Source organism: Chiloscyllium plagiosum, chromosome 2 (assembly GCF_004010195.1).
Source record: "Chiloscyllium plagiosum isolate BGI_BamShark_2017 chromosome 2, ASM401019v2, whole genome shotgun sequence".
NCBI lineage: Eukaryota > Metazoa > Chordata > Chondrichthyes > Orectolobiformes > Hemiscylliidae > Chiloscyllium > Chiloscyllium plagiosum.
Window position 1 is genome coordinate 114356134 of NC_057711.1, and position 22292 is coordinate 114378425.

Genomic DNA, 22292 nt, shown 5'->3' on the forward strand with positions numbered 1-22292 from the left:
GTAATTATTTTCACAAACCCGATGTTGCCTCACTTGGACTGGTATACAATGATCTTGTAAGAATTCAAGGACAGAAGGAGGAGGGGCCTTAGACTTTTTGGACCTACACTGCTATTCAATGGCATCAAGGCTAATAGTTTACCTCAACTCTCCCTTTCTGTATTATCCCCGTAACCCTTCTTCTCATCAGTTCGCAGAAATTCTACAAACATCTCTCTGGAATAAACATCCTTAATGACCGATCATTTACAGCTCTCTAGGGGTGGAGAATTCCAAAGGTTCACAACCTTTACAGCGATAATATTTTCCTTCAATAGTCATTTTCAAAAGGGAATTCGATGTAGACTTGAATGCATCAAAAGTTATGAGGAAAAATAAAGAGGGGTAAACAGCAAACTGGATAGGTCATTTAAACAGACAGCATGGACAATTTGGATTGAATGGCTTCAGTATATTTCCTATGTTATAATGAAAGAAAACATTTTTAAAAGTTCTTCATTGGCTATGAAGCTCTTTTGGATGCCTCAAGCTTCGAAAAGGTGTTAAGTAGTACAAGCCTTGATATATATCATGCCTGTCACACTGGCCCTTATTACACTGTCCGGCTGATATACCTTACAAACAATAATGCACTTACAACTCCCAACTTTCTGCAGCTGAAATGCCAGGTCTCATTTTAAAAAACAGAACAGTGTTACCATTCATTAATTAACAAAGTACCTAAGGGTGAGATCTCTCAGCTGAGAGGCAGTATTCACTTTGCAACATACAGTATCCTAAATGGCTTTCTCCTACAAGAATTGACATTGCAAGGTTCAAAATTGTCACATAAAAATCCACAAGTATTAAAACAGATCTTTACCTGCTCAGTGTGTGCATTGAGTTCGGTGATTCCTTGGTTTGATCCCACAAGCACCGTCCCTGTATCGACCCGTATAGTGAGACACTGGGGCTTGCCCAGACCTTGCCACCTGCTGCAGTGCAGGCTATGCAGCAATTTCAGATTCCGCATGGCTAGTGCTGTGGAGGATTTTTCAAATGAGCAGAGATAAACACGAACTCACATAATCAGTGATATAGTCAGAAACAGTAATTTGTGTAACTTATGATCAAACAATTCATAGCTTAACAGAGCTAACACAGTGCTGACAAAATATCGGAGGTGTGAAGCTAGGTAACTTCTTTTCACAAGAGCCATCATAGGTGTGATGGGTTAAAAGGCCTCTCGGTGTTACAGGTCCTCATTATTATTAAAATACCAAAAAGGTAAAACAAAAATCCCAATGATCCAAGGCACCCATTGACATTGAACTTCAATGCCTTGGACCAAAATTCACAAAAATTGATTTTCTGGTCTTGATAACATTAATTTATTGTGTGCAATTTGACTGTTGCATCTCCTACATTAGAATAATGATTGCACTTCAGTAAAGTATTTCATTGGCTTTAAAATGTATTATGATGGCTTGAGGTCATGCAAAGTGCTGCATCATTAATAAGCATCTTGCTTCTTTTCAACTAACTTTTAATTTCCTTCTTCTTTCTAGACCCATGTTTGATGCACAGTCTGTGCTAATTAAGGTAATTGAGATTGCTGCAATCAACTTCGTTCCCATAATTGAAAGAAAATATTTTTAAAATCTGGGCTCACACTCGCTGGTATTCAGTAATATTGCCTCCTTCTTTGCTGCTTATGTAGAGATAAGGATTGCCAGGACCATATTCATCAATATCATAGAGCTTTCCAACTATCAGGGTCAAATCACATAAGTCAGTTCGCAACCTGGATAAATTAGGGGTGAGGGGGAGAAACAGAAACTTAGGGTAGAGAGGAGGGAAAAATGAAAGTTGGAAGGAAATAGTTGTATTCTGGGGCTGAAGGCTCTATAAATTAGTCTAACTGTGCAAGTTCAGCCTCTGGCTGACTGTGGAGAAGTGTATTTGTAAACCATGGTTACAAAGTTGAAACTGGGACAATAGTTTATTGGGCAGCAGTGATTGCCATACCCTCATATACTTCAGAAACTTGAACAACCTACTGCAAGTACCTCAAAGCAGTAGCAAAGTACTACTACTGGTGCCTTTGCAAGATGCTTCAAATCCAGTGGCCAGAATGGCAATCCAACAGCAGATTCCTCTCTCATGCCACCTTTGCTACCATTAAGATATTGACCATTCAAAACCAGCTCTGTACAGCAAGGAATGTCTTAAGTACACTTCACATCCAAAGTAATTTTTTGAATCCTTGACAGGAAACTCCAAGCAGTACAGCAGAGACACTTTAAAGATGGGGAGTCCAAAACTAGAGGGCATAGGTTTAAGATGAGAGGGGAAAAATTTTAAAAAGGGACCAAGGGGGCAACATTTCCACGAAGAGGATTGGAGAGGAGACCCTGGCTTGTAAAAGAAAAAGGTTTATTTTGGATGGCACCAAGTATATCGAGGAGAAAGTGAGGTCTGCAGATGCTGGAGATCAGAGCTGAAAATGTGTTGCTGGAAAAGCGCAGCAGGTCAGGCAGCATCCAGGGAACAGGAGAACCGACGTTTCGGGCATAAGCCCTTCCTGAAGAAGGGCTTATGCCCGAAACGTCGATTCTCCTGTTCCCTGGATGCTGCCTGACCTGCTGCGCTTTTCCAGCAACACATTTTCAGCACCAAGTATATCGAAGGGACTTCATTTGGAACTTGCAGAGGTGAAATCGAGGAGTCGGGGGAGCACACAAACCTCCAACCATTGCACCCAACCCTTCCAAGGACCACAGGGCCTATATGTGGTAAATCACGTATGGACTTAGTCACTCAGAAGTCAGCAATGATCACGATGCCCTGCTTAAGCAGCAGCAAACAAGTCACAGGGCTCTGCCAGATGAGGGGAGTGGTACAGTACTGATGGTGATAATCCCAAACCTGATGCCCCCAGTCCCGCAGCACAACAATTTAAGCAGAGATCAAACCCTCAGTCAACAGGAATATGATGGGATCAGACCCAGCCCTAAGGAACTCTGGGTTTGTCAGTCTCTCTCTCTGCCCCCATCCCCCCCACACCAGGCCGCAGCTTTGAGCCATAAGCACACTGAGCGCCTTATGGAAAATCTCTTCCCACCTTCTCCGTTCTCAATCCACTGAAATCCTGGGAATGTTCCCCCTCAAACCATCAGCAAATCTTCACCCAGCCCCCACCACAGCATCGACCATGCCGGACCCAGGCGACCTCTGACCTCATCCAACAACAACCGGCCGCTCACTCCACATCGACCGCCCCCTGCAGCTGAGGAGGGCTCCTTGCAGCCCGAGCGTACTGCGCTGGTTCTAATTATGTCTGGGAATGGTGAGAGCCTGACTGCTAACTGAGAAATGTTATACCCACTGTAATTATGTCAGGGCAAACTGACTGGCTGCAATAATAACCGGGAATATTGATAGGCTGCTAAATTCTGCACTGTACTCTTTTATAGTTGTATCTCGGAGCAATGGTTCGCATGGGACTGGTGTTACTGGCTGGTGAGGTATTTATTGCCTTTGAGAAAGTGGTGACTCTCTTCCTTGAATCCTTGCGGTCCACGTGATTTAGGTAAACTTACAATGACGTTAGAGACGAACTCCAGGTTTTTGAACCATAACACTGAAGGGATGGCAGTACATGACCAGTTCAGGGTGGGGGGTGGCCTCGTAAATGGTCGTGTTCCTGTGTGTCTGCTGCCTTTCTTCTGGATGTTAATGACTATGGGTTTGGAAGATGTGTCTAAGGACCTGCAGTGCACCTTGTATGTGGTTCACACAGCTGCTACTGAGCATCAATGGTGGATTGAGAAATGAGCTGAAAAATACTACTATACTGGCTGCAGTTATAAGAGAATACTGGCTGGCTGCAATTATAATTGCAAATTGAAATCCAGACAACATGAAGATCTGTGGAAGAAAATAGAGGTCTTTGAAATGTGGTTGCTAAGATATTTGAAGATAAATTCCATGCACAGTTTATGAGGCAAAGTGCTTGAACTTGGAAGAACAAAATTACCTCTTAAAAAGTGACATTCAGAAAATAAGATGTCAGTATTTTGAGCATTTGATCAGAGCTGAAAAGCTACAAAGTTCTCTTCACAAGATCTCCAGGTAGAAAGAATGTATAATAAAATAGTTCAGAAGAGGAATTTAATATAAAAGTAGTGAGGTTTAATTGCAACTGTATAGATTAGATTCTCTACAGTGCAGAAACAGGCCCTTCGGCCCAACAAGTCCACACTGAACCTCCAAAGAGTAACCCACCCAGACTCATTTCCCTACATTTACCCCGACTGATGCACCTAACACTATGGGTAATTTAGCACGACCAATTCACCTGACCTGCACATCTTTTGGAATGTGGGAGAAAACCAGAGCACCCGAAGGAAGCCCATGCAGACACGGGGAGAATGTGCAAACTCCACACAGACAATCACCCGAGACAGGAATGGAACACGGGTCCCTGGCGCTGTGAGGCAGCAGTGCTAACCACTGAGCCACCGTGCTGCCCACAGGGTCTTGGTGAGATCATATCTGGAGTACTGTGTTGGTAACCTATTTGAAAAGAAAATAACATGAGAATGTTCACTCAAACCCCCATTGCAGGAATGAGTTATCTTATGAAACAAGTTTAATAGATTGGAGCTATACCCACTGGGGTTTTGAAGAATGAGAATCATATTGAATCATAAAAGATTCTGAGGGAACTTGATAGCGTGAGTGTCCCCAGTCACAATGCAATATGCTCTCCCTGCCTTTCATTTAGGCACAATGTATAGAAAATGCAACAACAATACTAACAGAACATTTATAAAACTTAAATGAGACTGTTGATAACATCATCTGTTATGTACTCCAGTCCCTGCAGGCCATCAAGTGTACCAATGAGCTCCCTTTGTAGAGTTGCTTGGGTATGGACAAGACCATAGAAGAGGGACAAGCAGTTACATCAACAGCACCTTGTCTTGTGGGTTGACTTCAATCTGAATCTGTGAATAGTGGGGTACAGTATTAGAGTCTTGGAGAGAAGGTAAAGGAGAAGCTGCTGTTTTAATCAAGTAAATTGCAAAGTAGTGACTGACATTCAGGAGTTCTTCACACAGTTAGTGAAGTAAGACTGTGAGTTTAAGGTCTACACCAGAGATTTAAGCTCAAGACCTGAGCTAACACTCCTGGTGTAGTACTGAGAGAGTACTGCAATGTGAAGGGTGCCTCAGGAGATCACATTGTTACTTTTTTGAAACTGGAGCTGTGAGTTGGGTTTGGTGGTAGATATGTGAAAAATGTATAGTCATGACACTGGTCATTATGGTGTTGGGGAGACTGCACTTTTGCTGCACATCATTTTGTATGTTTAATATTAGTCACTTATGGTCACTGAAGGAATATTGTACTGTCAAAGGTGCTAGCTTTCAGATTTGACTGCAACCTTGTCAGTTTTCAAATGTGAATGCAAAATGATCTGTATCACTGTTTCAAAGAAAAGCAGGAGAATTCTTCAGGAAGTGTTAATCAAAATAGGTTATTGGCTCATGATTGTGCATATTGCTATTTGTGACATCTTATTGTGTGCAAATGGTGATCACATTTCTAATATTCCAGCAGTAATTAAGTCAAAATATTTACTGACTGCAAAATATTTTGGACTGAGACAAAAAAATTGCAGATGCTGGAATTCAAGGTAGACAAGCAGGAGACTGGAAGAACGCAGCAAGCCAGGCAGCATCAGGAGGTGAAGAAGTCAGTGTTTCAGATGTAACCCTTCTTCAGGACGAGGACTGGGTGTAAGGGGAGCTGCAGATAAAGGGGGTGTGGGAGAGGATTTTGGTTGGGAAGAGAAATGGTGAGGTTGGGATAGATGAACACAGGTAGAGGTCGATGGGAGGAATGAATGGGTTTGGTAGCTCGAAGGAAGAGTTGATCAGAGGAATGGAAGGGAGCGGGAGGGGCTGGAAAGGGGGATGAGAAAGGAGGTTATATTAATATTGAGTCGTCTTAGCTGTAGGCTGCCGAGGTGGAAGATAAGGTGTTGTTCCTCCAATTTTCATCTGATTTGTTGTGGCAATGGAGGAGACCAAGGATGGTCATGTTGGAAAGGGAGTGGGAAGGGGAAATAAAATGGTTGGTGACTGAGAGTTCAGGTTGGTCCCTGCAGGCCTGGCTGAGATGCACAGCAAAACATGCCCTGAGTTTATGTATGGTCTCACTGATGTAGAGAAAACCATATTGGGAGCACTGGACATGGTAAATTAGGTTGAGGAAAGGTGAGTGAACGGCTGTCTCACCTGGAAGGACTGTTGGGGGCCTGGCAGTTTTGCATTTTTTACAGTTGCAGGGGAACATACCTGGGGGTTTGGAGATTTTGGGGGGGAGAGTGACACGAACAAAGGATTGGTGATGGGAATGGTCCTTGCAGAAAGTAGAGAGGGGTAGGGAGGGGAAGGTGTCTTGGTGGTGGGGTCTAGGTGGAGTTGGCAGAAGTGTTTAAGGATGATATGCTGTATGCAGAGATTGGTGGGGTGGTAGGTGAAGATAAGGGGGACCCTGTCTTTATTGCATTTGGAGGGGAGGTTTAGAGCAGTGGAATAGGGAATGGAGGAGGTGTGGTGGAGGGCTTTCTGGATGACAGAGGGAGAAAAAGCACATTGTTCAAAATAAGTGGACATCTGGGATGCTTGGGAGTGGAATGTCTCCTTGTCTAAGCAGATGCAGCAGAGGCAGAGGAATTGGGAACATGGGATGGAGTTCTTGCAGGATACTGGGTGGGAGGAGGTGTAGTCCAGGTAGTCTATGGGTTTATATTAAATGTCCGTCTAGAGACTGTCGGCGGAGATGGAAGTGGAAAGGTGAGGAAATGGGAGGGAGGTGTCCGAGATAGACCTGGGAGTGGAAGTTGTGGGCGAAGTCGATTATCTGCTCCAGTTCAGCCTGGGTGCAGAAAGCAAAACCGCTACAGTCATTGATGTAACGGCAGAAGAGTTGGGGCACAGTGCCTGTGTAGGTATTGAAGGAGGGCTGTTCAATGTAGTTGACAAAGAAGCAGGCATAGATAGGGCCCATCCGAGAACCCATGGCCACCCCCTAGATTTGGAGGAAATGGGAGGAGTAAAGGAAAAGTTATTAAGGGTGAGGACTAGTTCAACAAGGCGGAGGAGGGTATTGGAGAAGGGGGACTGGATTAGAATGTCCTAAGGTTGTGAAAGATGCTATTAAAACACAAGATTCACTTTCCTGTAAAACAGTAAATGCTGCAAACTATCATCAGATTAAGTAGCAGCTGTGGAGAAATAGGCTGAGCATTTTCAATATTTCCTGCTTTTGTTTCAGAGGTCCAATATCTTCAGTAGTTTGCTTTTGATCAAACGTGCATTGGACTTTTATGTAATTTAATGGAAGTAAACTCCTGGAGTCATATAAAAATGAGCTTAATGCCTGCTGAGTCATCTGATGTTACACAAATCATGAAATCTGGAAAACAGCATCTGCATTTTGAGGGAGTGATCATACAATCATACAATCCCCACAGTGTGGAAACAGACCATTTAGCCCAACAAGTCCTCACCGACCCTCCATTGAGTGACCCACCTAACCTACACATCTCTGGACACTGTGGGCAATTTAGCATGGCCAATTCACCTAACCTGCACATCTTTGGATTGTGGGAGGAAACTGGAGCACCAAGAGGAAACCCACACAGACCTGGGGAGAACGTGCAAATTCCACACAGACAGTCACCCGAGGCTGGAATCGAACCTGGCCCCAGTGCTGTGAGGCACCAGTGCTAACCACTGAGCCACTATGCCGCGAAAGTGATGACAGCAATGATTATATTGGTCTGGCAACCCCACATTGTAAAAATTCACATCTTTTTGCTCACTGAGGTCTCTGCACTCCTCCAACTGTTACCACTTGTCCATTTCGGATGTTCTTTTCCTGGACATTGAAGGCCCTGCTTTCAGCTATCTGGGTCCTAAGTTCTGAAAGTCTGCCTTTAAACACATCTGCTTTTCTCTTCATAAAACCAAACACTGTCCAAGCTTTTAGTCAAATTCCCTAATAGGTTCATGTACACTCAATATAAACTTTTGTCTGACAATGCTCTATGAAATGCTTTTACAAAGTTGAGAGCACTATATAAATAAAAGTTGTTGTTGCTATTATGTTTGGCCAGGCAAGAGAGATTACCATCAGTTTATACTTGGCCTGTGCTAAAAAATGCAAGAACTAGACACAAGAATCTGACAACATTATCAGAGGTTCTTGCACAATATTAGAAAGCTTCAAACTTTCATCAGTAAAAAAAGCAATGTCCTACAAATCTGTAGGCGGAAAGGAACATAAAAGGAACATCCTTTTAATTGAAAATGTTTCTGGAGCTTTTTCGGAGAACAGAAACAGTTTTAATATTATTGCACCAAACTAGGGGCAAAATTAAAATAAACATTTTGCAAAATAAAAAAGACTTAAAGGAATGGAGAGAGGTTGACCAGATATTTGTGTAATTATGGAAGATTTTTCAGACTTTTAATTCCCAGGAGCTTTGCCTTATGGATGTAGGTTTGCTCACTGAGCTGAAAAGTTCATTTCCAGACATTTCGTTACCTTACTAGGTAACATCTTCAGTGGACCTCATGCAAAGCAATGCTGAAAATGCCTGCTTTCTATTTATATGTTTGGGTTTCTTTGGGTTGGTGATGTCATTTCCTGTGGTGAAGTCACTTCCTGTTCCTTTTCTCAGGGGGTGGTAGATGGAGTCTAACTTGATATGTTTGATGATAGAGTTCCAGTTGGAATGCCATGCTTCTAGGAATTCTTGTGCATGTCTTTGGCTTGTCCTAGGATGGATGTATTGTCCCAGTCGAAGTGGTGTCCTTCCTCATCTCTAGTGAGAGAGGGTCATGTCTTTTTGTGGCAATTCAAAGAAACCAAAACATATAAATAGAAAGCAGGAATTTTCAGCATTGCTTTGCACGAAACGTCGAATCTCCTGTTCCCTGGATGCTGCCTGACCTGCTGTGCTGTTCCAGCAATAAAGTTTCCACTTAAGATATTACCTAGTAAGGTAAAGAAACGTCTGGAAATGAACCTTTCAGCTCAGCGAGCAAACCTACATCCAAAACCTCTACCTCAGCTACAAATCTTCACAAAGCTCGCTAAGCTTTACCTTAATTTCGAGGGATTAATACAAGCCTAAATGACTGCGCTGTCACCATAAGAAATAGGAGCAGGAGTAGGCCATTCAGCCCCTTGAGACATCTCAATCAACAAAATTAATCGCCCATAATCATATAGAAGGATGGAGGACAGGCTTGGAGGGTTGACGCATCCTGCTTCTATACTCTATATTTCTAAATTATCTTTCAACCTCTGCTTTCCCCACATTCCGAGGTACAGAATTCCAATGATTCACAACCTTCTGAGTGAAAAAAAATTCTTATCTTGCACAGAAATGGCCAACTTCTTAAAGTGAAGACAAAAGTGAAAATGCTGGAAAATCTCAGCATCTGTAAGGAAAGAAAAGAGCTGACGTGTCGAGTCTAACTGACCCTTTGTCAAAGCTTTTCTCTTTTGGTTTCAGATTCCAGCATCCGCAGTAATTTGCTTTTATCTTAAAGTGTAGACTTTGAGGCAATAGTTTGGATTTCAGCTAGTGAAAATATCCGGCTACTTTGTGCAGCCTGTCAGAATTGCTGTTTGTACCTGCTCTCTCCAGTAAAACATGACCACTGTGAAAGTGAAACTGTTCAGTTTTGATGTTCGCAGTATGATGTTTGCCCTGCGATTAAACATCTATTTGTACACGCTTATTTGTACAACTGAACTTAAAACAATTCCAGCAAACGTTATCACTCCGTTCCGGATGGAACGGAAATGTAGAAATACTGACATGAATTAGAAGCAACAATCAGTGATCTGCCCCTCGAGTCCGTCATTCATTAAAATCACAACTGATCTGTTAATGGCCTCAGCTCCACTTCCCCGTCTATCTCGCATTCAAACTTTGATACTATGTTTGTCGTGTTCATGAATTTACAGTGTACAGTATGTGAAGTGCCTTTATAACCCAAAACATCTGGACATGTAAATTAGGAGGAGGTTGTTCGGGGGGTGTTGGTTTGAACTTGTTTAAAGTTGATTACTGCAATTGAAAGTTTTGCAATTCGACGTTATGCAACACGGCCGCAGTGTTTCCTTCGGTTGCCCCGGTAACTTTTCTAATTTCCGAGCATTGGGATTTCCCGAGGTGACTTTTTTTTGGTTGCTGAGTCTGTTTGCATTAATTGGCGTTGCCGCGTGTGACTTGGAGTTTCCTGGGTCTGGAAATTGGAGAGAGAGAGAGAGGGACAAGTTTCAGCAGCGGCTGGAGGATGTGAGGGAACGCGCCTGTAGCCAACCTCCTCGCAGGAAACTCGGGAAAGGCCAGCCCAGTGCGTGTCGCTGTACCCTGGTGCAATGTTAAATCGGCGAGAGATCAAGGCGTGGGGACGGGGAGTCGGGAAATGCGTTGTGCCCAATTATAAATGTGGGCGCACCCTGAATACAGGAAAGATTGAAATGTAGACAGGATATGCAAATACTGCTCTACAGCTGGGAGTAAAGACAATACTTCAACTTAATTGGAATTGAATAGATTAAGCTGTTGAACTGTTAAAATAACCAACTCTCACCGCCGTTTACTTAGTTGAAAGCTAAAGATTATATATAACTCTTATGGCCGACCTTTTCTGGCCTCGTTTATTAGGATCAAGAGCACTAGATGTTCAATCCTAAATCTTGTACTGTACATTAGAACTTCTAAAGCTTGTTTCTTGTTTAATGCGATTTCTCAAAAGCCAATTTGCCATCAAATTAATGTCAATAGTGCCTTCTGACATGCTCATTCATTATCTGTATTTTCACTGACAGTAGTGTAGGGTGTTGTGTGTTTACCGGACAATGATGGCAGATGAATTGGAAGTGGACAAGCCTGGTCCAACTGCAGAGTCGTCTGAAGAGCTGGGTGTACAAGCAAGGAGTGGCGCTGCGATTGAAGATTCGGTGGAACTCTGTGAGCCCGATGACCTGGCGAACTATTTGGAAATAAAATCTGAAGCAAGGGACCCGGACAAAAAACTGTGCGGCTACCTCAACAAGCTGGGAGGCAAAGGACCGCTAAAAGGCTGCAAGACCCGCTGGTTTGTGTACGACCAGAAGACATGCCATCTCTATTATTTCCGAACAGCCCAGGACAATAGCCCGTTAGGGAGAATGGACCTGTCCAAGGCTGCCTTCAATTATTGCGTGGAGGCAGAGGAAGGAACATTTGAAATCTCAACTCCAGAAAAGGATTATACACTGAAGGTGAGTGTTAAATCACAGACATGTTAAGTTTGCGGCTCAATGTGCGAAAAAAAATGCCGATTAACTTTCGGATCGTGCATTTTATTAACATAATCCAGTGTTTAAGGAGTAAGAGAAAACTTGTTAGCAACAAAAAAACTCATCAGGTTTTTCCATGCCTTACATGAGAGAGTAATTCCCCTGTCAGGCTCTCCCTTATTGTCTTTGTGTCCAACATTGTGGTCTCCTGTGATTCTCCATCCTCATATAACGTAATTGACTGACTCCCAAATTGACTTGTGAATTTGGCTGTGGATTCCGTGGTATCATGTAAAAGCTTTGCAACATTCTGAAAAATTAAACTGTAATCACAGATTTTGCCTTCGTGTGGCAAAGTACGTCAAAAGGCAATTTCTGACTCCTACTCGACTTTCTAACTCCTGCAAGCTAATAAAAGTTCTGAAGTATCATACTGAAATCAAAACTTTAATTCTATTTCTCTCCCCACAGATGTTGCCAGATCTGCTGAGTTTCTCCAGCATCCTCTGTTTGTTCATGCGAGCCAATGCAGCATTTGAACTCGTTACTCCAAGCACTTGTTTCGCTGCTTTCCTCTTGCATTCAAGCAAGTAATTATTTTTGCCTAGCTGAAGCCTCGGAATTGTTTGTCCCACAACATAGAATGCAAGTCACCATTTTTATTAAATGGAAGAATAAATTCCATTTTAGATGAGATACATAGTGAATCTTGGGTGATTTATCTGCAAGATTTAGTCATTAATAATCAAAGTATTTGCTCCAGAAACAATAACAATTTTATGTGGTGGTAACAAGATGTTTGTGCATCTTGGTTTTGTGTGTGTAACTTTGCTGCTACAACAATCCAAATGAGGTGGAAGCTTTCAGGGATAGATCCTATTGAGGTAGTGACATCTTATGACTCTTTCCTAATTGGTCAAACTTAATTTGACAATTACGCAGTTTATAAGATTAGATTCCCTACAGTGTCGGCCCAACAAGTCCACACCGATCCTCCAAAGAGTAACCCACCCACCTCTGCCTAATGCACCTAACACTATGGACAATTTAGCATGGCCAATTCACCTGACCTGCACATTAGATTAGATTAGATTACTTACAGTGTGGAAACAGGCCCTTCGGCCCAACAAGTCCACACCGACCCTCCGAAGAGCAACCCACCCAGACCCGTTCCCCTACATTTACCCTTCACCTAAGACTATGGGCAATTTAGCATGGCCAATTCACCTAACTTGCACATTTTTGGACTGTGGGAGGAAAATGGAGCACCCAGCGGAAACCCATGCAGACCCAGGGCAAACGTGCACAGTCCACACAGACAGTTGCCCGAGGCTGGAATCAATCCTGGGACCCTGGTGCTGTGAGGCAGCAGTGCCAACCACTGAGCCACCGTGCCATCCTAAGATAGTGCTGGTGAGTTCAGAGATGAAAATCGAGGATGTTGCTGCTGTTCATCTGGTCAGTTCTGTAAATAAGTTTGCCTTTCCTATAAGCAACACATCATTAGAGATAGGAGCTAGGATTGGCCAATTGATCCTTAGTACCCAAATGACCTCTGAGTATATCCCAACTGAGCATTCACAGTTTTCTATGGTGGAGATTTCCAAAGCTTCAAAACCCTCTGAGTGAAGAAATTTTTCCTTGTTTCAGTCTTAACTGGCTAACGCCTTATCCTGAGACTGTGACCTTATGTTCTAGAATCCCCACCAGGGGAACTTTCCCATGATCTACCCATCAAGTGCCTCAGGAACTATATGTGTTTCAGTTAGGTGAGCCTCATTCTTCTAAACTCTGGGCAATACATGCCTTCTCCACTTGATCCCTCCTTTATAATACAATCCCCTCATCCTGACATTCCATTTAGCGAAACAAACATGTCTTCAGGTATGTTCTTACCAGCACCACACATAATTATAGTCAGAATTGTTTACTCTTACACTCCAAATCCTTCATAGCAAAAACTAACATGCCATTTGTCTTCTAATTACTTGGCATACCTGTACGTGTAATATTGTGATTCATGTACAAGCAGAGCCAGGACTCCGTAAAGGCAAGTATTTCTAAGACTCTGCATCCATGAATTTCATGGAATGTAGGAATGGACTGGAGAAATTATGTATGCATCCTTTATAGGACAGTGAAGAAATTGTAATGATGGTCATACTTTTAATTACTTTGGATGTCTTTATGGGCATATTCTCATTTGTTCTAGCCTGAAATGAGACTAATCAGTCCATCTAGAGTGATGGGTTTGGAGATATTCTGCAGCTGCATTGCAAGTATTTTAATTTAATGCATCACACAAAGAAACACAGAGGCCTTGTGTTAGAGAATTGCATAGGAGTGAAACATGGAAATGAGCCATTTGGCCCCACTGTGTTTGGGGGGTGTATATGCTCCTCCTTTTGTGTTAATTTTACATGCTTCCACTGTTCTTGAATCCCTTTATTCCCTTTTTACTAAGGCCTTCTTCAACTTTCTGTTGAATAATGACCTGGTCGCTGCTTCGATCACTGACTCTGTGTGCATTCCTCGAATTTGTAACCCTGTGATGTTTTGCTTGCTCTTGCTCTCTGAAGCCTCTCAATTGAATTCTATTTCAATGTTTCCAACAGTGCTGAGCATTGAAGAGTAAATCTCTCACTCCAGACCCAGTAGACAGCTACTGATGTGGGGTTGCAGGAACACTTTGAGCATGTTTTGGTCCTTTTCATTCTTGCTAGAATAAATCAAGTGTTCTTAATAATTTAAATATGACTAAATTTCTGTTCCAGTGGTTTGTATCATACAATATTACTGTACTAAAGAAGGCCATTCAACCCATCAATCTGCATCCATTATTTTGAAGGGCCATCCAGTTAATCCCACTCTGTTTTGTTTTGCCTTTCCCCGTGACCCTGATTTTTTTTTTCTTATCCAAGACTTTATCTAAGGCTTTTCTGAAGACTACTATTGAATCATTTTCCAACAACCTGTCAGTCAGCGCACTCCAAATCTTACTCACATTTTAAATGTGTTTGGATAACATACCTGCTTTCAGTGCAAAAATAGTGGGGTTGAATTATTAGGAGGTGGGGTTAAGTGAATATAGAGGGTATTGCACATTCTGTTTTACCTTAGTTAATATGAAGCAAGTCAGCAGCATTACACCAGCTGGCTGCCCACGTACACATCACCATACAGCATGGAAGGAGGCTCTTTGGTCCATTGTGCCTCTTTAGAAGAGAACTCCAATAAATCTCACTCCTCTTGATGTTTGGCCATTGCCCTGCAATCTTCCTTTTTTTTTCAAATATCGATTTCCATTTGCACGTTATGATTGGATGTCTCTCACGGTCCCTTTGGGCAACGTACAGCATCTAGCTGCTTAAGTGCATCCTAATAATACAATGGTTAATGCAGTGCAACTGGTATAAAAGTTATCTTCAATATTACACTTTTATTTTGTACATATATATATAAGGCCAGAATTATTATCAACTTTTAAAATTTATTTTCTACCTGTTCTAGGAGTATTATTTATGTGTCATCATTCGGTGAAAAGGTTAAATTGCTGTCTTGGCTGCTGTCTATTCTTGTGCTCCATTTGGATATCAACAGGCCCATGATGTCATTCCAAATTGAGCAGCATTTTCAAAAGGACCATATTCCTCCCTTGGGTAATGCCATTAGTTTGTAAATGGCTGGCCGTTCTGTCATGTGATAATGGCTTTTTAGGTTGCTTAAATGAGCCATGCTATTGAATTCCTTGGCATGCATTATCTAAAGTACCTAGAGACATTTTGATATGAAAAGTATTCTATCCACCCTACAATTCCTGCAATATTGGGAGGATCCCTGACCAGATAGGGAGTGAACAGAGTCAAGCGATATTGAAGTATTTGTGTACTCTACTTTACCACCTTGAATAATTTGTTCAAGCCGGTTGTCTTCAGTGTTGTCATATCTCTTTATTTCTAAAATAAAGAGTTTAACCTGACTATATTTTGATTAGGAGAAAGTGAGGATTGCAGATGCTGGAAATCAGAGTCAAGAGTGTGTTGCTGGAAAAGCACAGCAGGTCAGGCAGATCTGAGGAGCAGGAGAATTGACTCTTCAGGCATAAGCCCTTCATTAGGATTCCTGATGAAGGGCTAATGCCTGAAGAGTCGATTCTCCTGCTCCTCGGATGCTGCCTGACCTGCTGTGCTTTTCCAGCAACACACTCTTGACTACATTTTGATTACCCAATTTCTCATAGCAATGTCCAAAATAAATCAGAGTAAATTTTCTCTTGGTTGTCTGATATTCACATGTGAAGTTTCTACTTCTCACTCACATTTATTATTGCATAGTGCAGCAGGAGACTATTCAGTTCATCATGTCTTTAAAACTTTAAGTATTCCCAGCCATCAATTCTTCCTCTTTAGTCTAGCAAAAATTTTTCATGTAAAGAAAATTGGAAATATTTTTGTCACACCTCTTGCAAAACTGATCTTCATTTGTCTGTGTATGTGTGAGCTAACCATGTATCACTCTGCTGGTTGCATCAACATGATTGGAAATATTGTGTCTAACATTATTTCATAGGAGTGTAGTTCATATACATTGGTGTGTAATTTACATTATTGTGTAATTGTTGGTGACAAAGAGGGAGTTTTAGAATTAACAGCAGGTGAGGGAGGGAACAGCTGAGTATTTAGAGAAGTATGAGCTGATCAGAAAGTCATCATGCCTGATAACAAAGTTAAACATTTTGAGAATGTTGCTAGCATAGTATCTATGGGTATTGCTGTAGGATTTCCAGATGGTATTTGCAGTTGTAAAGGACATGTTTGTTTGGAGACCTCTACTCTACAATGCCTGCACTGAGAGGTCACATGGCCCAGCTTGTAGACGTAATAAAGCTATGGCATTTTGAAGCCAGATGGTCAGACGTGCCTTGCTCAAGAAACAACAGCTGTTTTTCCTTCTCTATTCTTCTGAACACTTCCGAACAAAGTGTGTGAACTGAAACTGAAATAGTTGGCCTCTTCTCTGCTTGTGAGGGTTTCTAAAGAAAATTTCAAAATCTGCCTCACTGTCTCTGATTATGGAAATTCAGCCAGCCACAAATAATCTAGGAGGACATCCCAGTGCCGATGGCTTGTGTGTGGCAAGTAAATTTGGCGAGAAATCCATAAATAGTCCTTTTCCTCTCAGTTTATCTGTCTCGTCACTTGTAGGATTACATCTTGGGGAGTTTTTTATTTGTTCTTTAGACTTGACTTTTTTTGAGTGAGAGTTGGTTTCTATTCACTTGAATTGTCTAAGCATTTTGCCAACTTAATCAGGCAAATATGCAAAGATTATTCTGTTTGTAATGAACTAGATATTATTGTTAACTAAAGAAACCTGGACAATTTGTTCCTAATACTGAACTAAATATAGTTTGATACGTATACATTTGGCTAAATAATTGTCCTTTTTTAAATTTGAACTTTGTTATGAGCAGTGGAGGAGTTGAACTAGGAAAGGAGTTGGTTCACCACTTCAACTTTGGTCATAACAAATATTTGTAGCAAAAGCCTCCACAATTTTAGCTGAGCTGGCACACAAGGAAGCTAATAGGATTTGGTGCATCACTAACTTTATACCCTACTTGATTCGGTTTCCAATTAAAAGGAGAGTTGTCCAAAGTCCATAGGAGCCCAGAGTTAAGTTTATCACCAGTTATACATTTCAACCTATAAGTTTTAAACCAATGAAATGTTTTTCATAAAGTGTAACTTACAGTAACTTAACCTCAATGAAGAAAAAGGGAAATGTGCCATTCCAAAAATAATCTCATCCTAGGATTAATGTTTCATAATTTAAATTATCTGAAGCACAGCAAAGGTAATATCTAACATTTGAGTTCTGACATTAAATGTTTGTTATTTTATCATCAACATAGCTTTAGTAGGGCTGTTGGCATCATCTTTCTTTTTTTGGCTTTCTTCAAAATTGCCTCACCTCCATGTTATCAGCCCATCTGACTTTTCTTCTTCCTCTTATACGTCTGTTCTGGTTTGTGGTTCAATTGTTGCCAGGACAGGGCATCCGTACTTGGCTGTCTTTCACTCTCTAACTGTCCGTGGCAATCCCCTTTTGTTTCCAGAGCTTCCTACCTTGACCTAACTCTCACTTTTTCATCCTTCTGGCATTGCAGCTGATTCTGACCATCCTTTTCCATACTCACATTTCAAAAGCTGTTATAAACTCTCAATGTCTTTCTTCACACTCAATACTCCACAGTAGGGGCTGTATTAGACATGTTTTAAGCTTCACGCTGATGCTTCTGCAAGGTCAACTGATTCTTAAATTAGAGGTCATGCCTCTCGTTGTAGCTAATCTAAACTGGTTTTCACTCTTGATTTGTAACTTTGGTGTTTATTATTAAGCCAATGAACTCGAACTTATCCACTACCTTTTACCTTGGTTCATCCATTCTTAACCTTTCCATTGAAATTCACTATGTTTGGAAACAAAAAAAATTTTAAAATACAGTATAAGTCCATGATAAATTGGCTCAATATACTGTGCATTTGCTTAGTGCATGGGGTTTTGTTGCTCCTAAAAGAGAGAAATCTTCATTTAAATTTTCATTTTGCCAGTTAAAAATAGGAGAACATAAGAGTTTTCTTGGTAATGTGTTTCAGTGATAATGCAATTTCATTCTTTGGATTGTGACATCTGTGTAGTAAGACTTGCACTGCACCACAGAAACTGGATATCAGAAACTAAAAATAGAAAGTGCTGAACTGTTTCATGTGATAATGGACTAAAATATGACTTCTTTGTACTCCTTGCAACCATTTTAACCATCAAAATATTTACAGAATAGAAATAGGCCATTATACTTGTACCAGCATTTCTGCTCCGTACACTCTGCCTCGCACCCCTCTTCATCTCACCTTATGTTCTTTCGTGTCTCATGTATTTACCTGGCTTCCCCAGAAAAGACTTGACAATGAAAGTCTTCAGTTGTGTTGGATAGATTGAAAGAAGAGAAAGTTGAAAGGAGATCTGTTCAAAATCATCAGAGGCCCAGACACGGTCGATACGGCTAAACGGTCCTGTTTAGCAGAATGCTTGTTTGGAACTGGTGGATGCCAATTGAAGGTCAATGATCAAATAACCCATTATGGTGTGTGGAAAATCCTTCTTACACAGTGAGAAGTTTGTACCTGGAGTGTATTGCTTGAGGTTAAGAGACCGATTCGGTTGCAGCTTTCAAACAGTGAATTGAAGGGAAAAGAACAGACAGGGCCAATGGGACAGGCCTGGTGTGTGGGACTGGCTGAGTCGCTACTGCAGGCTGCCAGTGGAGATTTAATAAGTCAAATGGCTTCCTGTACTTTAATAGTTCTAGAATTATATTCTGAGTCTGTCTATGTTATTCACCTCAACTACCCACTGTGGTAACCAGTTCCACATTCCCTCATTCTGTGGGTAAATACCTGACTCCTTCAATCTTTACTGGGTTTATATTCATGGGCTATAATTTTGGTGTTGCCCACAAGTGGAAATATCTTCTTATGTTTACCCAATCGTAACCTTTCATATTCCCCAAGACCCCTATCAAGTTATTCCTGTATTAGTTTTACTTGAGAAAAGACCTCCAAAATGTTCAGTACTCATGATCAATATAACCTCATGATTTGAGTATCATTCTAAGTTGTACTGCTAAAGATGGCTAGGGAAAAAAGAGGTCTTGCGGGGAATGAATGTGAAGGTAAGGATTTTTAATTTTAAAAGGTTGTCAGATAAGGTGCTATTCTGGGTCCAATTAGTAATTTCACTGGGAATGTTTCCTTGGAGGAAACCCAGAATCCGGGCCATAAAAATAACACCATTCTCTCATAAATCCAAACGGAAATTTAGGAGAAACTCCTTTATCCAGCGAATGGTGAGCAGGTGGAAATTGCTAGCTCAAGATGTAAAGAGATATTAGTTGAGCATGTGTAAAAAGCTGACTTCTGATATTTGGTCAAAAAAGAATCCAAACTTGTTACTGAAGTCCAGTGCAAACCCATTGATTTGAAAGTGGCTGTTTGGCATCTTGTGGGTCTGCAAGGATTAATAAAGATACTTTTTGACTTTATTTGCACTAGTTTTGGGAGGTGAGGTTGGTAGACGCAGTATCCGACCTGACAAATCTGCAAACAGCTGATGTAATGCTGTAAAGTGTTGTGTAGTGAGGTGATGGTAGAGAGTAGATTTTAACCCCTCAAAAATATTACTGGTGTATAAGTCAGCCTGTACTTTTGGCTAAGATATTTTTTCTCAAACTTTATGTCGACGTGAGTATAAAGCAGTTGGAGAGGATTTGAAGGATTTGGATGGGGGGGGGTGCAGGTTGCTAATTAAACATAGGAGCTAGAAAGAAATAGAAGGATAAGCTGCTGTTGTGAAATGAAATAGGATTGGAGGTTTGTGACCTGGTGGGTTGAATGGGGCCTATTTCTTTGGGGCGGCATGGTGGCGGAGTGGTTCACACTGCTGCCTCTCAGCACTAGGGACCCAGGTTCAATTCCATCCTCAGCGACTGTCTGTATGAAGTTTGCACATTCTCCACGTGTCTGCGTGGGTTTCCTCCAGGTGCTCCAGTTTCATCCCACAATCCAAAATGTGCAAGTTAGATGGATTGGACATGCTATATAATTCCGTAGTGTGCAGGGTAGGTGCCTTAACCATGGAAAATGCACAGTTATAGGGTCTGGGTGGTACGCTGTTCTAAGGGTTGGTGTGGACTCTTTGGGCCGAATGAACTGTTTCTGCATTGTAGGGACTATAATAAATTCTATGAATTCACAGCAGCACCTTGATTACAGAATTAAAACAGCAAACCGTTGTACTGTGATTGTAATATTTGAGTGAAAATTTACTGTTTGACCCATTCTGCAATCTGTAATGGACTTATATTATATTTCTTATTAACCATTCTCACCTGATGCAGTAGTAAGGAAAGAAAGTAGGCCTCATTACCTCATCAATACTTATTAACTTGCCTGGAATTCACAGTTGTGTGATACTATTGGTTATAGAGTAGGTCTGATATGTGTACAGTTGAAAGCCTTAAGGAAAACTAGAAGCAAAACAAATGTTAACCAAATCCCATTCAGCATGTGAACCTTGACAGCAGTATTTCACATTTAAAATCCCAGCCTTGTGCACAAAACTCTTTGTGATCTCACCCCCTCTTTAAGTCTCTAATCTCCTCCAGACCCACAATCTTGGATCTGTATTCTCCTCCAATCCTAGTCTCTTATACATTGCTGATTTTCATAGTTCTACCACTGATGCCAGTGTTTTCAGCCCAGGTTCCAAGCTCTGGAATAAAACAAAAATTGTGGATGTTGGTTATATGAAACAAAATAGAATTTACTCTGTTCTTCATATTCATTAGAGTCACTGGACTCAATGTTAATTCTGTTTTCTTCCTACGGATGCTGCCAGACCTGCCGAGTTTTGCCAGCAATTTCTGGTGTAGAAGTCAGCCTGTACTTTTGGCTAAAATGTTTTTTCTCAAACTTTATTTTGACATGAGTATATAGCAGTTGGAGAGGCTTTGAATTATTTCCCTAAACATCTGTCTCACTACTTTTTGGACTTCCTTTAAGATGGTCCTTGCAGCCTGTCTTTTTGACAACACCTATGGTCACTTATTCTAATACCTCCTAATGACTCAGTGACAGAATTTGTCTGATGATTGCTCGTGTAAGGGTATGTCTTGTGATATTAAAAGGTGATGGGCAAATGCAAGTTATTGTTATTAGAACTTCTTTGAATCTTATGGCTTTTAAAACAAAATACAAAAGCACTTATGGACAAGGTTTATTAGGGTGTGGGAAATCTAAGTTTGGGCAATGAAATTATCTATTCCCTGATGAGAGAAACATGGATTTTGTTTTCAGGCAAAGAATAAAGATGTCATGATGTACTGGTTACAGCAGTTGCAGCAGAAACGTTGGGAACATGGTGAGGAGCAGAATTATGCCCTTACAGATGATCTCAGCATCTCAACCGAGCATACTGAGTTACCACCAGCATTCAAAACAGAAGGTACGTCCATCTCTTTCACTGGAATGTTTCAATGCTTAACATAACATTTAAAGCAGAGAAGTGTGAACAGATTTATTTAAGTAGGAAGAACAAGGAAGTCAACATTAAATTAAGAATACAAATCTAAAAGAGGTACCACAGCAGAGGGACCTGCGGTTATATGGGTTTACATCATTTAAGGTGGCGGGGCAATTTGAGGAATTACTTAATGTATATGGGATCTTGGTGTTATAAATCAGGATATAGACCGCAGAAATAAAGAAGTTATAAAAAACCCATATACAACTTCGGCTTGATCTCAATTGGAGTATTGTGACCAAATCTAGACAGCACACTTTAGAAAGGATGTGAAAGCATGTGAGAAGGATGAGAATCCAGCTAAGTGGCTGGATTGGAGAAGTTGGAGTTCTTTACTCCAACTGAAAAGAAGACTGAAAGTTAACCTGATACAAGTGTTCAAAATCATGAGGAGTTCAGACAGAATAGAGAGAAACTCCTGCCTTTGGTGAATATGTTGAGTATCAGAGGACACTGATTTAAAATGACATGAGGGAAACCTTTTCCTGCACAGGCAGACTGAAAGGCCTCTGGCAACCAAACACTCCCCAAGTGTCTGCTAACATTGTATATTGAATTTTGCAGGCAGAGCAGCTGTCACACCCAGGAGTTCAAAGTGCAGCCACTGATCCTGACTGACTTTAGTTGCAAATCATGATATTTGTCCTGTAGTTTTAAAAAGAAAGCACAAAAAAGTGCTGATGGAATAGATATTTAGAAAATATTAAATATTGAGTTCGTGAACAGTGTTAAAGATATTTATATATTTTGGTCTGGCTTCTCCAGCATATTCACCACCCAAGTGTCAT

General features: G+C 41.2%; 2 protein-coding genes across 4 annotated transcripts in view; one reads left to right on the forward strand and one right to left on the reverse strand.

Annotated features, from left to right (window-relative positions):
* Positions 1–3256, reverse strand: part of elp1 (elongator acetyltransferase complex subunit 1) — a 71366-nt gene extending 68110 nt beyond the window's left edge. Inside the window, exons 1-2 of the mRNA XM_043716357.1 lie at positions 3104–3256; positions 863–1020 (exon numbers count right to left, since the gene is read on the reverse strand). Coding sequence (XP_043572292.1) covers positions 863–1012 — 150 coding nt within the window. The 5' untranslated portion in view covers positions 1013–1020; positions 3104–3256. The remainder of the gene's footprint in view (positions 1–862; positions 1021–3103) is intronic.
* Positions 3257–10095: 6839 nt separating this feature from the next.
* tbc1d2 (TBC1 domain family, member 2) overlaps positions 10096–22292 on the forward strand; it is a 79230-nt gene continuing 67033 nt past the window's right edge. The window contains exons 1-3 of one of the 3 annotated variants that reach the window (XM_043716379.1): positions 10096–10246; positions 10912–11343; positions 21279–21426. In XM_043716379.1, coding sequence (XP_043572314.1) covers positions 10172–10246; positions 10912–11343; positions 21279–21426 — 655 coding nt within the window. In that variant the 5' untranslated portion in view covers positions 10096–10171. The other 2 variants (XM_043716388.1, XM_043716394.1) reach the window with 2 other exon arrangements.